This window comes from Phyllobates terribilis, unplaced genomic scaffold (genome assembly GCF_046119375.1).
Source record: "Phyllobates terribilis strain yellow unplaced genomic scaffold, ASM4611937v1 Scaffold_251__1_contigs__length_2838608, whole genome shotgun sequence".
Taxonomy (NCBI): Eukaryota; Metazoa; Chordata; class Amphibia; order Anura; family Dendrobatidae; genus Phyllobates; species Phyllobates terribilis.
This window is the reverse complement of record NW_027363011.1, coordinates 179,790-195,619: the sequence shown is the minus strand read 5'-3', so window position 1 is coordinate 195,619 and position 15,830 is coordinate 179,790. Positions and strand designations below refer to the sequence as shown.

At 43.5% G+C, this 15,830-nt stretch overlaps 1 protein-coding gene across 1 annotated transcript; it reads left to right on the top strand.

The window, feature by feature from the left end:
* The first annotated feature begins 10,782 nt into the window (after positions 1–10,782).
* On the top strand, positions 10,783–15,134 carry LOC141218935 (uncharacterized). The gene is made up of 2 exons (XM_073665989.1): positions 10,783–10,942; positions 14,099–15,134. The coding sequence occupies exons 1-2, from the start codon at positions 10,912–10,914 to the stop codon at positions 15,001–15,003; spliced, it is 936 nt and encodes a 311-aa protein (XP_073522090.1). The 5' UTR covers positions 10,783–10,911; the 3' UTR covers positions 15,004–15,134.
* Positions 15,135–15,830: the final 696 nt, after the last annotated feature.

Sequence of the window (15,830 nt, the reverse complement as noted above, 5' to 3'; positions counted from 1 at the left end):
TCTGTCTGGCCTAAAAAAGGGGGGGCCTAAAGGGGGGGGTACTGTAGCGCCGGCGTCCCTGCCCTCTGCTAGGCAGGGACGCTGTTCCCCTCACCTCTCTGCTCCGTGCCCGGCGTCCTCCTCCCGCTCTGCTGGCAGCGCGCGCTCCTTCCCGGCCACTGTGCTTAGGGCGCGCACGCGCGCTCTCCCTCCCTCTTAAAGGGGCCGCGCGCGCCGTCCTAAGGAGTCCCCGGCCAATGGCCGGAGGACTTCACCATATATAAGGCACCTCCTCCAAAATGGAGGTGCCCGAGCAATGTTGTTGCACTGTTCACTACTCTGCTTCAGCCCTCAGGTCCCGTTGCCAGTTACCTGCCAGATACCTGCCAGATTCCTGCCAGCTTGCTGTCTTATTCCTGCCTGATTATCTGCTACCTGCCTGCTAGTCTGAGGTCCGACGGTCTGCCTTACTACTCCTGTCAGTCTGTCTAAGGACCAGCCTGTCCGCTCACCTGGGAGCGCACTCCAGCCACCTGCCTGAGGTCCGACGGTCTGCCTTCCAACTCCTGTCAGTCTGTCTATGGACCAGCTTGCCTGCTCACCTGGGAGCACACATCTGCTACCTGCTTGCTAGCCTACCTGGAGGCTCCGCCGTCACGTGCTGTGACCACCTGCCTGTCCAGTGACTCCTGCCCGCTCACCTGGGAGCGCTCATCTGCTGCCTGTCTGCTAGCCTACCTGGAGGCTCTGCCGTCACGTGCTGTGACCACCCGCCTGTCCAGAGACTTCTGCCCGCTCACCTGGGAGCGCTCTTCTGCCGCCTGTCTGTTGGTCTTCCTGGAGGCTCCGCCGTCACATGCTGTGACCACCCGTTCATCCAGAGACTCTCGCCTGCTCACCTGGGAGCTCACGTCTATCATCAGCCGCCACAGGTCGTACCAACCCTTTACCCAGAGACTGCCCCGGTCACTTGCCGTGACCATCTGCCCGTTCATCCAGAGACTGCCCCGGTCACTTGCCGTGACCTCCAGCCCGTTCACTCAGAGACTGTCCCGGTCACCTGCTGTGACTTCCTGCCCGTCTTCCCTGGTCGCCACCCGCTCCCTTACAAGGACCGCCCCCTTGTATAGTAGCTCAGAGGTTCCGCCTCCCAGACCCGTTACACTACCGTCCGGTAAGTCTGACATCAGTAGTGTGCATAGTTTTTGAGGGCATCATAAGAGATGACCTGCAGAGATATATTGCAGAGAATAATATAATAAATGATAATCAGCACGGATTCATGAAAAATAGGTTGTGTCTAACCAACATGTTGGGGTTCTATGAGGGGATAAGTGCAAATCTAGATGTTGGTAATGTGGCTGATGTGATTTACCTGGACTTTGCAAAGGCATTTGATACTGTACCACATAGCAGCCTTATACTGAAGCTACAGAAGCAATGACTTGGGGGAACTATATGTAGATTGGTAAGGAATTGGCTAAATGATAGGAAACAAAGAGTCGTCATAAATGGTACATTCTCTAAATAGGACATAGTCCGCAGTGGGGTGCTACAGGGATCTGTGCTAGGACCAATTCTTTTTAACCTCTTTATTAATGACCTTGGGAATGGGATTGTAAGTAAAGTGCCAGTTTTTGCTGACGATACCAAACTATGTAGGATATTAAAATCTGATCTTGACATTACGATATTGCAGAACGATCTGGATAAGATGACTGAATGGGCAAACACTTGGCAGATTAAGTTTAATGTAGATAAATGTAGAGTAATGCACATAAGATGGAGTAATCCTATTGCTGCATATACATTAAGTGGGAGTATACTCAGGACTACAGAACAGGAGAAGGATTTGGGTATTCTGGTTACAAGTAAGCTGAGCAGCAGTGCTCAATGTCAAGCAGCAAAAGCAAACAAGATTTTAGGGTGTATAAAAAGAGAAATAAAATCCTGCAATCCCAACGTATTGTTACCCCTTTATTAATCACTGGTGAGGCCACATCTGGAATATGGGATCAAGTTTTGGGCTCCACATTTTAAAAAGGATATTCAGAAGTTAGAGTCAGTTCAAAGGTGGGCAACTAGATTATTATATAGGATGGTAGACCTCTCATATGATGAGAGGTTGAAAAAGTTGAGCCTCTTTAGCTTAGAAAAACGACGCCTCAGAGGGGATCTCATCTACATATATAGAGATATGTGTGGTCAATACAAAGGTCTAGCACATGACTTATTCCTTCCAAAGACTATACTAAGAACCAGGGGGCAATCATTACGGGTGAAAGAAAGGTGATTCCGGCACCTAAACAGGAAATGGTTCTTTGCAGTAAGAGCAGTTGGGCTGTGGAATGCCCTACTACAGGAGGTAGTAATGGCAGACACTATATCAGCTTTCAAAAAAGGGCTGAATGATTTCCTTGACACAGGTAACATTGTGGGTTACAGTTAAATTATACAAAATGTTACACCTATAGTAGTACATTTGATCCAGGGTTCTTGTACTGATCGCTTTTTCTCGGGGTCAAGAAGGATGCAAATTGTCTGAATGTGTCCTGGGTTTTTTGCCTTCTTCTGGATCAACAGATTTAAGTACAGGGATTTTAGTAATACCATATGAGTAATACAAAAAATAAAACTAATTAAAAAATTATAAACTGGTTCATTTGTAACTGTAATAGTGCAGTAATAATAAAAATGGTAATACATTTGTGAGGCCTGGTTCCATTAAGTTAGTTTAGTGTTAGCGTAGGGAGTACAATTGGGGGAGAAAGGTTGAACTTGATGGACCTAGGTCTTTATTCAACCTACTTTACTATGTTACTATGTATAAAGGGGATATCATATCCTTCAGATTTTAGGAATAGAAAAGGCTTATAAACCATTAAGAGGTGGAGATATGAAAAGAAAAATGTTAAATAGAAAGTCACATTGGATTTTTAAATTACAAACTAGAGCCCCACAGGGAATGAATATCAGACAGGATTTAATATTACAGTGCAATTAATTGTATTTGTTTTTGATTTTCAGTGATTTTATTGAATATCTCATGCATGAGTTGTATTTGTGTATTATTGTGACGCTGAGTCACTTTTTACAGCCAAGCTGTGAGACGGAATAGCCGAGGAGTCCGGAGTTAAAAGCCAGGAGGGTACGTCATAAACAGAAGGAAGAGGCAAAGGCTTAGGCAGGTAACGTTATGTTGGTCAGAATACCAGGAGGATAGCGAATCAGAGCAGAAGGGGTTAAACAGACGGATGGTCAGAACAAGGTCCAAGGTCAGGCAACAGAATATCAATACAAAGAACACTTAGGCACAGAGAAACAAACCTCACACTAGCTGAATGTACGTCTGGCAGAGGTCAGGGAGAAACAGCTAGTTATGTAGCCTGGCAGTCATCTGGAATGATGAACACCTGGAGATAGCAAGTGCCACCCAGTCTCAGATTGGACAGCCGAGCAGGCAATCACCACACTGACAGCTTCAGCACGCCCCTATACCAGATTGGACCACCGAGTTGTCAAAGTACCGACAGCTCCAGCATGCCCCTGTACAAGATTGGATGGCTGAGTTGTCAGTAACTGTATCCCAGACACAGTGAGGGGTGGAACCTTGACAGTACCCCCTCTTCTAAGGGAGGCCGCCGGACCCCAAGGCTTCCCAGGAAACTTTAGATGGAAGGCCCTGACTAACTGATCGGCCTTCACATCTCAAGCAGGGACCTAGGATCTCTCCTCTGGTCCGTATCCCCTCCAGTGGATGAGGTATTGGAGGGAATTTCGGACCCTACGAGAATCCACCACCCTCTGAACCTCATGCTCTAAGCCATCGTCGACTGACACTGGAGGAGGCGGGGATGAGAGAGATAATACCGAAGGGATAAACGCCTTTAATAGGGATTTATGGAAGACATTAGGGATGCGAAGGGATGGAGGAAGCTTTAATCTGAATGCCACTGGATTGACCACCTCAACGATCTCATTTGGACCAATAAACTTTGGACCCAATTTTGCAGACGGCACTTGAAGTTTAAAGTTCCTGGATGACAACCAAACCTTATCCCCGATCTTAAAAACAGGACCCACTGAACGTCTTCTATCGGCCTTCTGTTTTTGGCGAGTCTAAGTGGTCCAATATTCTTCTGAACCTCCTTCCAGACATCTCCAAGTATTTGTACGGCGACTTCCACCCCAGGACATTTAGAACTAATCCTAGAAAATTCACCAAAATGGGGATTCAATCTATAATTACAGAAAAACGGAGAGGTTCCAGTAGACTGTACTCGACTGTTAAATGCAAATTCAGCAAGAGGTAAAAACGAAGACCAGTCCTCCTGCTGAGCTGCCACAAAGCACCTTAAAATTTGTTCCAAAGATTGATTTGTCCTCTCAGTCTGACCGTTGGTCTCAGGGTGGTAAGCAGATGAAAAGGACAAGTTAATCCTGACCTTATTACAAAAAGCTCTCCAGAACTTGAAGACAAATTGTACTCCCCTATCAGACAAAATGTTAAGAGGGATACCACGTAACTTACAATATGAGAAATAAACAACTTGGAGAGTGTCTCTGCATTAGGTAATCCTGACAAAGGAACAAAATGAGCTTGTTTGCTGAATCGGTCAACTACCACCCAGATAGCAATTTTCCCACCAGACAGAGGCAAATCCATGATGAAATCCATGGACAAATGAGTCCATGGCCTTTCTAGAATTGGCAGTGGAGCCAATTCCCCGGACGGCCGGATGTGACTGACTTTAGCGCGTGCGCAGGCATCACAAGCAGATACAAAATCTTTGATATCATTATGCATGGACAGCCACCAAAAAAGTCTGGTAATGACTTTCCATGTAGCAGTAACCCCAGGATGACCACTTAAGACGGAATCATGAAATTCTTGTAACACACACAATCTTAGGTACACAGGCACAAATGATTTAGATCCTGGAGTGTCGGAAGAAGCCAATGACTGGGCGTTATGGATCTCCTTTTCCAATTCTGAGGTTACCATAGAAACCACAATACCCTGAGGAATAATGGAGGATGGAGGTTCTGGAGGAGAAACTGAATCGAGACTACGAGATAATGCGTCAGCTTTCACATTCTTAAGGCCCCGTCACACTAAGCGATATCGCTAGCGAGATCGCTGCTGTGTCACGGTTTTGGTGACTCACCAGCGACCTCACCAGCGATGTTGCTATGTGTGACACTTTGCAACGATCAGGCCCCTGCTGTGAGGTCGCTGATCGTTGCAAAGTGTCCTGGACCATTTTTTGGTCGTTGGCCTCCCGCTGGCCAGCACACATCGCTGTGTGTGACCAGCGGGACCAACGATCTGGCTGGTAACCATGGTAAATATCGGGTTACTAGGGGCACGCGCGCACTTAGTAACCCGCTGTTTACCATGGATACCACTCTGCTACAGTGAGCGGAGGCTCCAGCGCACCGTAGCAGAGTGGTATCCATGGTAAACAGCGGGTTACTAGGGGCACACGCGCACTTAGTAACCCGATATTTACCATAGTTACCAGCCTGCTCCTGCTTAAGCAGCAGGCTGGTAACGGGAGCAGGACATCGTGGAACGATTCTTTCCACGATATCGCTGCTCCCCTCATCGCTGGTGAGCCTGCCTGTTTGACAGCTCACCAGCGATGTATTAGCGATGCAGCAACGATCCCTGACAGGTCGTATCGTTGTCGGGATCGCTGCTGCATCGCTTAGTGTGACGGGGCCTTTAGACTCCGGTCTGAATGTAATGCCTCTGTGGGAGTTTATCTTTTAGCTGATTCAATGTAAGCTAGATTCTTCTGATCACTGACCACAGTAACTGGATGAACCGCTCCTCCAAAAAATGCCTCCATTCCTCAAAGGCTAATTTTACAGAAAGTAACTCACGATTCCCAACATCATAACTTCTTTCTGCCGAAAATTATTTAGACAAAAAAGCCCATGGACGCAAGTTAGTCAGAGTTTTGGACCCCTGCGACAAAACCGCCCCCACTCCGACCTCCGAAGCATCCACCTCTACAATGGATGGCTCTTTGAGATCTGGTTAGATCAGAATGGGAAGAGGCATGAAACACTCTTTTCATTTTTCAAAAGCCCTGATAGCACTCTGTGACCACACCTTGAGATTTGCCCCCTTACGTGTAAGGTCAGTAAGAGGTTATACAATCTGAGAAAACCTCTTGATAAATTTCCTATAATAGTTGGCGAATCCCACAAAATGCTCCAAAGGCTTGAGATCACGAAGCTGAACCCAGTCAATTATGGCCTGTACCTTCCAAGGGTCCATCTTAAACCCTTCTGCTGACAAGATGAACCCCAAGAATGAAATTTCCTGAACAGAACAAACACATTTCTCTAATTTAGCACACAAAGAGTTCTCACTTAATCTTTGTAACACAACACGGACATGTGCATTTAGTAACCCAAATGGCATGACAAGTAGTGTTGAGCGAATTTGTTTGGCATTTAAAATTCGTGTTTGTGTGCAGGGTTCCGACTTTTTCACGCCAAAAAATCAGCTCCGAAATGCTGAACAAATTCGCTCAACACTAATGACAAGGTTTTCAAACAGACCCTCAGACCTTAAAAATGCTGTTTTCCACTAATCACCCTCCCGGATGCGGATCAAATTGTAAGCCCCTCTAAGATCAAGTTTAGAGAACACCATGGCCCCCAGAAGCTGATTATATAGGTTGTGGATGAGTGAAAGTGGGTACGTATTTTTAACCATGATTTTGTCGAGTTCTCGGAAATCGAGACAAGGATGGAGACCCCCATCTTTCTTTTTTACGAAGAAAAAAATGGCAGCTACCGGAGAGGAGGAAGGACGGATATGACCCTTCTGTAAACTTTTGTTAGCATATTCTTGCCCATTCAGGCCCAGACAAATTGTAAAGGAGAGCTTTAGGCAATTTGGCACAAGGAATAAGATCAATAGCACAATCATAAGGATGATGGGGAGGTAGTATCTCCGCCTCTTTCTCTGAGAACACATCTCCAAAGTCCTTCAGGTACCCCGGCAGACCCTTCAGACTAGCGGAGCATGTTTGTACAGTTTTTAAACATTTCTTGCAACAATTAGGGCCCCATTTAACAATCTCCCTCTGACACCAATCAATAACAGGATTGTGAATCGGCAACCATGGAAGCCCTAGTACCAACCCAACAGGTAAATTATCCAACACAAAACATGAGAAGGATTCAAGGTGGAGTGCTCCCACTTGAAGCGTGAAATCCACTGTTACCTTCTTGATCAAATTCCTAGATAATGGCGTCTTGTCAAGGGCAAAGATTTGCTTGGGTCTTTCTAAACGAACTGTCCCTAACCCTAACTTCAGAACCAGTCCCGAATCAATAAAGTTAGCAGCAGACCCACAGTCAATGAAAGCCAATGTTGATAACACCTGGTTCTCAAAGCATAACACTGTATTTATCAGTACTTTAGCAGAAAAAGGTACGTGGGAGTCTGGGTGACCTCCTTGGCCATCACCCAGACTCGGACGTTCTCCTGATGGTGTGCTAGCCTGAGGGCAAGTAGGGCAATTCTTGAGAAAATGTTCAGCGAGACCACAATACAGGCAGAGTCCGAGATCTTGTCTACGTCTACAACACGAAGACTGGCAACTTTAATCTCCAATGGCTCCACCTCTGGTAAATGGACCTGCTCCGGGAGAATATAATGGGCAGCTTGTTGTTCCTCACGTCTCTCATGGATTGTACAGTCCATTCATATGGCCTGGATCATGGCCTCCGCCAGGGAACAAGGAGCTTCATGGAGGACCAGGGCGTCCTTAAGGGTTTTAGAAAGGCCTTTGTAGAACTGGCACCTGAGAGCTGCATCGTTCCACAGAACTGCAGTGGACCACTGCCGGAACTCAGTGCAGTAGTCCTCAGCTGTGCGACCCCCTTGAGCCAGGATCTTAGCCTCAGCGACCTGGATCCTGTTGGGTTCGTCATATATCAGTCCTAAACTGTCAAAGAAGGCGTCAACAGAAAACCGTTCTGGGGCTTGTGGGGACAAGGAAAATGCCCAGGTCTGAGGGCACCCTTGTCGAAGGGACATGATTATTCCCACCGGCTAGAACTCCTCCCCTGACAGCTCTCCCTGAAGACCCTAAACTGGTCTTTCTCTCCAGAAAATTTATCATGGAGGTCTAATACAGATTCAGGAGAGACCAACTGTACATCAGAGGGTACTAACGTCACAGCCACTGCCGGCAGTGGAGGGTTATCCGAGATTTTCATTAGATTAGTTATCTGACCCTGCAACTGACATTGTGATGACTCCAGACTCTGGCATTTCTTAGCCAGATCCTGAGTCATCAGCTTCAAATTCGCCATATGGTCACAGAGCGTGTGAACAGTCTCCATACAGATGAAAAAGAAAAACGTATTGGCCAGACGTAATGTGACGCTGAGTCACTTTTCACTGCCAAGCTGTGAGACAGAATAGTCGAGGGGTCCAGAGTAAAAAAACAGGAGGGTACGTCATAAACAGAGGGAAGAGGCAAAGGCATAGTCAGGTAACGTTACGTTGGTCAGAATACCAGGATAGCGGATCAGAGCAGAAGGAGTTAAACAGACGGATGGGCAGAGCAAGGTCCAAGGTCAGGCAACAGAATATCAATACAAAGAACACTTAGGCACAGAGAAACAAACCTCACACTAGCTGAATGTACGTCTGGCAGAGGTCAGGGAGAAACAGCTCAGTTATGTAGCCTAGCAGTCACCTGGAATGATGAACACCTGGAAATAGCCAGTGCCTCCCAGTCTCAGATTGGACAGCCAAGCTGTCAATCAACACACTGACAGCTTCAGCACGCCCCTGTACCAGATTGGACCACCGAGCTGTCAATCAAAGTACCGACAGCTCCAGCATGCCCCTGTACAAGATTGGACGGCTGAGCTGTCAGTAACTGCATCCCAGACACAGTGAGGGGTGGAACTGTGACAATTATCTTTTCCTTCCATACAGTACAGGGTCAAATTGTCTGAGAAGTACTCAGTAATCAATGGACACCGAGGTGTTTGAAAGGGAAGGATATAAAAGTATCAGACTCACATGTTGCAAACCATGAATAAGCATTGGTTTGGTATGTGGGCACTTGGTGGTATGCCATCACAACAGTTTTTATGAATTTACAATAAATGTGAGGTTTTAACAATATAGACAATGCTGGAGAATCCATCCCTCCTCCTTTCTCTACTTGAAATGTCCCTGACCAGGGCGGCTCCAGTGATCTTTAGACAAAGTGCATTGAATAAACAGTGAGCTGACCTCCCTCTCCATTTTCCCATTACATGCATGCTTTCCCTATAGTGACAAATATTTATTTTTGCTAAAACTGTGATATTTTCACTTAAACTTTTTTTTAAACCTTTTTTATAAACTTTTTTAAACAACTTTCATTAGTGCAATCATACAACATACAAGCCTCTGATTGCTCAGGTGATGCACTGTACTACTGTAGTGCCGTGTATTATCACTACCTGTCAGTGCAATAGTAACGACCCCATACACATGAGATAAGTATTGGTTGAATGGTCATTTGGCAGATGGCTATCTCTCCCGACTCCCCCATACACACAAATATTCCAGCTTTCCTGTGGTCTGTATGACTGACTGCATCTGTAGGGAGGCCCCCAAATACATTATATAGTCGACCAAAACCCCCAAAATCAGTGCTTTCATGCAACTTTAGTCTAATATTTAAGGGTGGCGTTAAAAGGTAACTTATTGGACGCTGCCTCTGTCCCGGCCTAATAGACTTTTGTACATTGCAGGCCCAGACACCATTATTAGGCATTTAAGTATTGTAGGAACTATACCATTGAGCACTTGGGGAAGAAGGGGCATTGGGCCAAACTCTGTCAAACCTTCTTAGATACCATGTTTGCTTTTTGCAGGAGCAAGTGGTTAAGCTGCCAGGGATTTTGTTGCAGCCGCACCTGTGTCATCCTTGCTGTGTACATCTATGTTCTGGTGCCCAAAAGAGTTCATATAAAAACAAAAACAAATGTTTAACGTGTTAAAAAATAATATGTGTCTTCTGCTTTTTGCATGTTTTTTCTTTTTACAAGAATTGTTGGTGACCATTTTCTTTTGAAACATTTTAATATCTGCTTTTTTTCTGGGGTTTTTCTTGTAATATAGGAAAGCCTAAGGCCAGAAATAAACCCCATAATACACTGTACACGTAGATTTTAATATCAAATAATTGCTGTCCGCGGTGTTTGTGCAATCAAAACAGCTTTTATAAAATCCTCAAACTTCTGTGTGTGAATCAGACATGAGCTGTAACTTGATAGAAGATTACAGTCCGGGGAAGACGGGGAACATTCATACAGACAGCCTGTGTTGATGTGTTTAGTGACGGTTTGTGGCTAAATATGTTTTTAGAGCCGTAGTAGAAGATGTTGCCTCATCATGTAGTTATTTCTCATGTCACGTGAAATTAATATCTCCTGCAGTACTGCTAATGCCAGTGTCGGAATATGAGACGAGAATTAGCGGTATGGAAGATGAGTCTATGAGAAACGTATTCAGCTGCAGACTCCGAGGAAGAAATTGCTTGTTGTCTGTGGCCTAAAATATAAAGGTTTTATTACTAGATGTAAAGAAAAAACTAAATACTGTAAAATCATAAATCTTATATGTTTCCCCTCATTATGTCCAATAGTTGTATTATACCAACAGGATTTTTATGATGTTCCATCGGCTCATCATCTCCTCATTCAGGTCTCTACAACACCGGATCCTCTCAGTGGAGATCTTCCATATAAGAAAATTTTCCTGATTTATCCATCAAAGATGGATATGGACAGGGACAAGATGGCGGCGAGGATATTACACCTCACCCTAGAGATCCTCTTCCGGCTTACTGGAGAGGTGAGAGATTCTGATGACATCACATTTAATCATTCTTATCTATGGGAATAACAGATGAACAGAACTGGAGAGGTGAGGACTCTGGAAATGTCTGTTGTGAGATTTATTAATGTGTCTTTCCTTAACCAGGATTACACAGTAGTGAAGAAGACCTCTAGTGAGTGCTGTCAGGACCCTGTGTCTGAGGGATGGGGAAAACCCCTGAGACTAATCACGGGGCCTCCACCTCACCCCTTGATACATGAGGACATCAATGACCAGAAGATCCTAGAACTCACCTACAAGATGATTGAGCTTCTGATTGAAGAGGTGACATTACTGGGAATGCTGGGACATTATACAGTAACGCTATGAAGGGATTGTGGAGATGACGGTATCATTGTATGTGTCAGGTTCCTATACGGTGTCAGGATGTCGCCGTCTATTTCTCCATGGAGGAGTGGGAGTATTTACAAGGACACAAAGATCTGTACAGGGACGTCATGATGAAGATTCCCCAGCCCCTCACATCACCAGGTAATAGACAGGACTAAATACACGCAGCTTACAATTATCCGTATGAAAATAATTCAGTCCCTGTATGTGTTTCCTCCAGATCGATCCAGTAAGAGGACAACACCAGAGAGATGTCCCCGTCCTCTTCTTCCACAGGCCTGTAAACAAGAAGATCCCAATGTTCCTCAGGATCATCAGGTAGATGGAGAGAAGGTGTCATGAGATCTCCCCTACAATGTGTAGACGGCTGTAAAGGTCTTGTGTTCAGTCTTGTTTTATCCACAAATATTTATATTTGTGTAATGAGAACAGTGGAGATGACGGGATTAGAGCTGATCATAGATGTGACTTCTCCATCTTACTTCTATATTATTTGTTCCAGAGTGAAGATCAGACCCATATTAATACTACAGAAACATATGTGATGGGTGATGAGCGGTGTAAAGAGGAGATTCCTACATATGACTACCCAGGTGAGTAGTGACCACTAAATGCTGACAAGTCACAGATTCTTCTCAGTCACCGGCTGTGGCTGCTTTATCGGTGGTGTAGTCCGGCCGTATCACAATCGTGGATCACCATTTTGCCGCTCGACCACAACATTCTCCTCTGTCCGAAAATGTTCAAATTACTTTGTGAAATTGTGAAAGACCTTTTCTATAGAACTTACAACCTGGAGGATCCACCTACTCCCTAGGATTAGAAGACGCTGACCGTTACCTGCCCATATCTGTAAACTACAAAGCCAAATGACAGCGTACGTAGAATGTGCTGACAAGTTAGAAAATCACTTGAAGAAAAATATTATGATGGGCCTGTAAGAGAAAGCGGAGGGTAATGATGGTGTTGGCTTCCTAGAACCCTGATATCTTATTGGATGAATCTACCTTCTCTCCCTTCTGTGCTGCTGAATGTGCTCATATGGTCCTTACAAGACACTGTACAATAACAGCAGAGTTTCCCTTTATCTTGACTTTTCAATTTCTTTTCAACCAACTAACTTCAAACAGGATTGCGATAAGCTACACTAAAAACATTACACCTGTGCCATGATATATCTCTAAGCTGTGCGTGGCTGATGGCTGTAATATACATTTATTCCCGCCTGCAGGAGATGTGTTGGCTCCAGCCCTGGTTTCATGGATTCACTCCACGTCATAAATTCCATTATGTTTTCAATCCTAAGGAATTCAGATTACTACACAATCTCTCCTGAAACAGGGAGCACTAATACTTTCTATACTCTGCTGGTCAGAATTCATAGTAGCTCCAATGCTCCAGCATAAATGAGTGCAACTCCGGTTTAGTGTTGGATTTCTCCCTTCATACATACGTTGTTGTTGGGGATGTTACATGTTTTTATATATTTTTTTTTTTTTTTTACCAGTTCATTCAGTATGATAGCTTCATTGTAGTGGGATCGGCCTTCCTCACTTATGTGACTCTGTAACTCCCTGGTAGCCTTTCAAAAAGATCTCCATTGCCTCTTCCAAATGCCCAAGCTCTAAATTTAAGACACCTCATCTCTGCACTATTATAAAAAGTTCTCTTTGAATGCCTAATATTTCTTCTTGAAACTCATCTGCCAGAAAATATTGTCCCTTAAGATAGTTTAGATTGCCAAGAGCCACCGAGCCCCATACTCTAATTACTCCCATCACCAGCGCCGCCTGCAGAATGAATAAGGCGGCTCCTGGTGACAGAAGCCGATTCACAGGATCAGATCCCAGAGGAGATGGGACAAACCATTTGCAGAAGCCCTAATATGACAAAATGTCAGAAAACCAGAGCAGTAGAAATCCCCATAAAGTGACTTCATTTTGGAAATTACAACTCTCAGTGAATTAATCTATAGGAGTATTGATTATTTTGACTACACAGGCATTTTCCGAAAATTAGCCCTGGATGTTGGAGAGTAAAAATTGCATATTGGCCATTTTATTACCCAACACATAGTGCTCAGATTGTGCTCCAGGAGACACACACCGTAAATTAAGTGGGTTCTTCTCACTATAGTAATGCCAAATACATGGATGATAAATGTGGTTTGGGCACACTGCAAGGCTGAGAAGTGAGGGTGAGATTTGACTTCGGAAAAGAAGATATTGCTGGATTGGTTTATGGAAGCCATGTTGATTCTCAAGTGCCTTTGAGCCACTAATAAAGTGGAAACCTCTGTTTTTCCACTGACAGATGATGGACCTGAGTGGGGGGCTTGTTTTTTGTAGGATGAGTAGAAGTTTTTATTGGTATCATTTTTGCCTACATAACATTTTTTGATGGCTTCTTATTCCATATTTTGGAGGCAGAATGAACAGTTGGACACCACGCTCTACTGGTTCATCCTATGAGGTTTTCTATTAGACTGTGAACTGTCATTCTGTCAATAACTTCCCATTTCTACAGACATTTTAAGTACAATTAACACAAGAATCCCATAGAAAAATAAATAAAGATTGCATACCACTTCTAAATCAATCTAAACAAACACATCCCTGGGCTACATGCTAGTCCAGGAAAATGAAGAAATATATTTTAAATATTCCTCTATTTTTTAGATTTGCGTCTAATAAAATTGATTTTTAAACTTGAGCATATATTTCTTCATTTTCCTGGACTAGCATGTAGCCCAGGGATGTGTTTGTTTAGACATTTTAAGTAGAAATGTTCAAAAACATAAATTTCAAGGACATTTTATTCAAAATTAATAATTGTTTTTTTTTTTCTTGGCAGATGATTGTACCAGGAGATCAGAGGGACAGGAGATTTTTAAATTGGATGATCTTGAGATCCCACATGATACAATTGAAGTGAATGCCATTACTCCAGATATACCATCATCCCTTCACAGCAAACATCAATCATCTGATCCTATGAAACAGGTCCTATCTTCTGATTCATTGCCAACTACTAAGGAAAATGAAAATAAAATAAGCATTAAAAAACGAACTGCTCCTAAAGCAAAGAAATCATTTTTATGTTCAGAAAATGGAAATAGTTTTACCCTCGAAAAGTCTATTCTTAAACCTCAAAAAATACACAAAGCGGACAATATATTTTTTTGTTCCAATTGTGGAAAATATTTTAACCAGAAATCAGTTTTTGTTGATCACCAGAGAACCCACACAGAGGAGAAGCCTTTTTCATGTTCAGAATGTGGGAAATATTTTAATCGGAAAGACCATCTTGATAACCACCAGAGAACCCACACAGGGGAGAAGCCCTTTTCCTGTTCAGAATGTGGGAAATGTTTTAACCGGAAAGAGCATCTTGATAACCACCAGAGAACCCACACAGGCGAGAAGCCCTTTTCCTGTTCAGAATGTGGGAAATGTTTTAACCGGAAAGAGCATCTTGATAACCACCAGAGAACCCACACAGGCGAGAAGCCCTTTTCATGTTCAGAATGTGGGAAATGTTTTAACCTTAAATCAGCTTTGGTTACGCACCAGAGAACCCACACGGGGGAGAAGCCCTTTTCATGTTCAGAATGTGGGAAATGTTTTACCCATAAATCGGATTTGGTTAAGCACCAGAGAACTCACACAGAGGAGAAGCCTTTTTCATGTTCAGATTGTGGGAAATGTTTTAACCAGAAATCCAATTTGATTAGGCACCAGAGAACCCACACAGGGTAGAAGCCTTTTTTCTAATCTTATTTTTAATCCAATACATTTTTATTGAGATTTATTCATTAGTTGTTTTTTTTGTTTTTTTATAAAACAAGAAACCAGTGCATACAATAATAAAATAACATACCATAGGGATCACATACATGCATCTCTCCTGTATATCCTTTCAGCTTGCCCATTACCATCTGATAACTTGCAGTTACTATATCCTACAATTAACATTCCACAGTCTTGAAATCTCTTATATAACCATAATATTGTAATAAGCATTATAATCCTATACACATATAGGTGTGCTATATTACCCATACCACATGTTAAGGAATTCCAATACACATTACAATGAAACATTAGACCTCGCCAATACTGCCCTTCTCCCATAAGTCATTGTCTCTCCAACAATAACCCCCTTGATGGCATTCCAGGTGTATCCAACCATAAGCCCCATGTTTTCTTAAATGTATTCACGGAGTTTAGCTTTTTACATACCCCTTTTTCTAATCTGATAATATTATTTATCCTATTTTTGAGTTCACTAATTTCTGGAGATAAGGGGTTAATCCATTTGGATGCAATATGTTTCCTAGCTTGAAATAAAATATGTGAAATCCCTATTGAAATTGGGTCAAATTCCATATCATCCTCTAATATACCTAATAGGCATTTTTTGGGGTCTGGTTGAATATCTATTTTATATACCCTCTTTATAATAGACAGAGCGCCTTTCCAGTATTTACCTAACTCCCGGCATTCCCATAGCGGATGTAATAGGCCCGCAGCATCCATGTTACATCTTGGACATTCAGCAGCAGTCCGGTATCCTATGTTACATA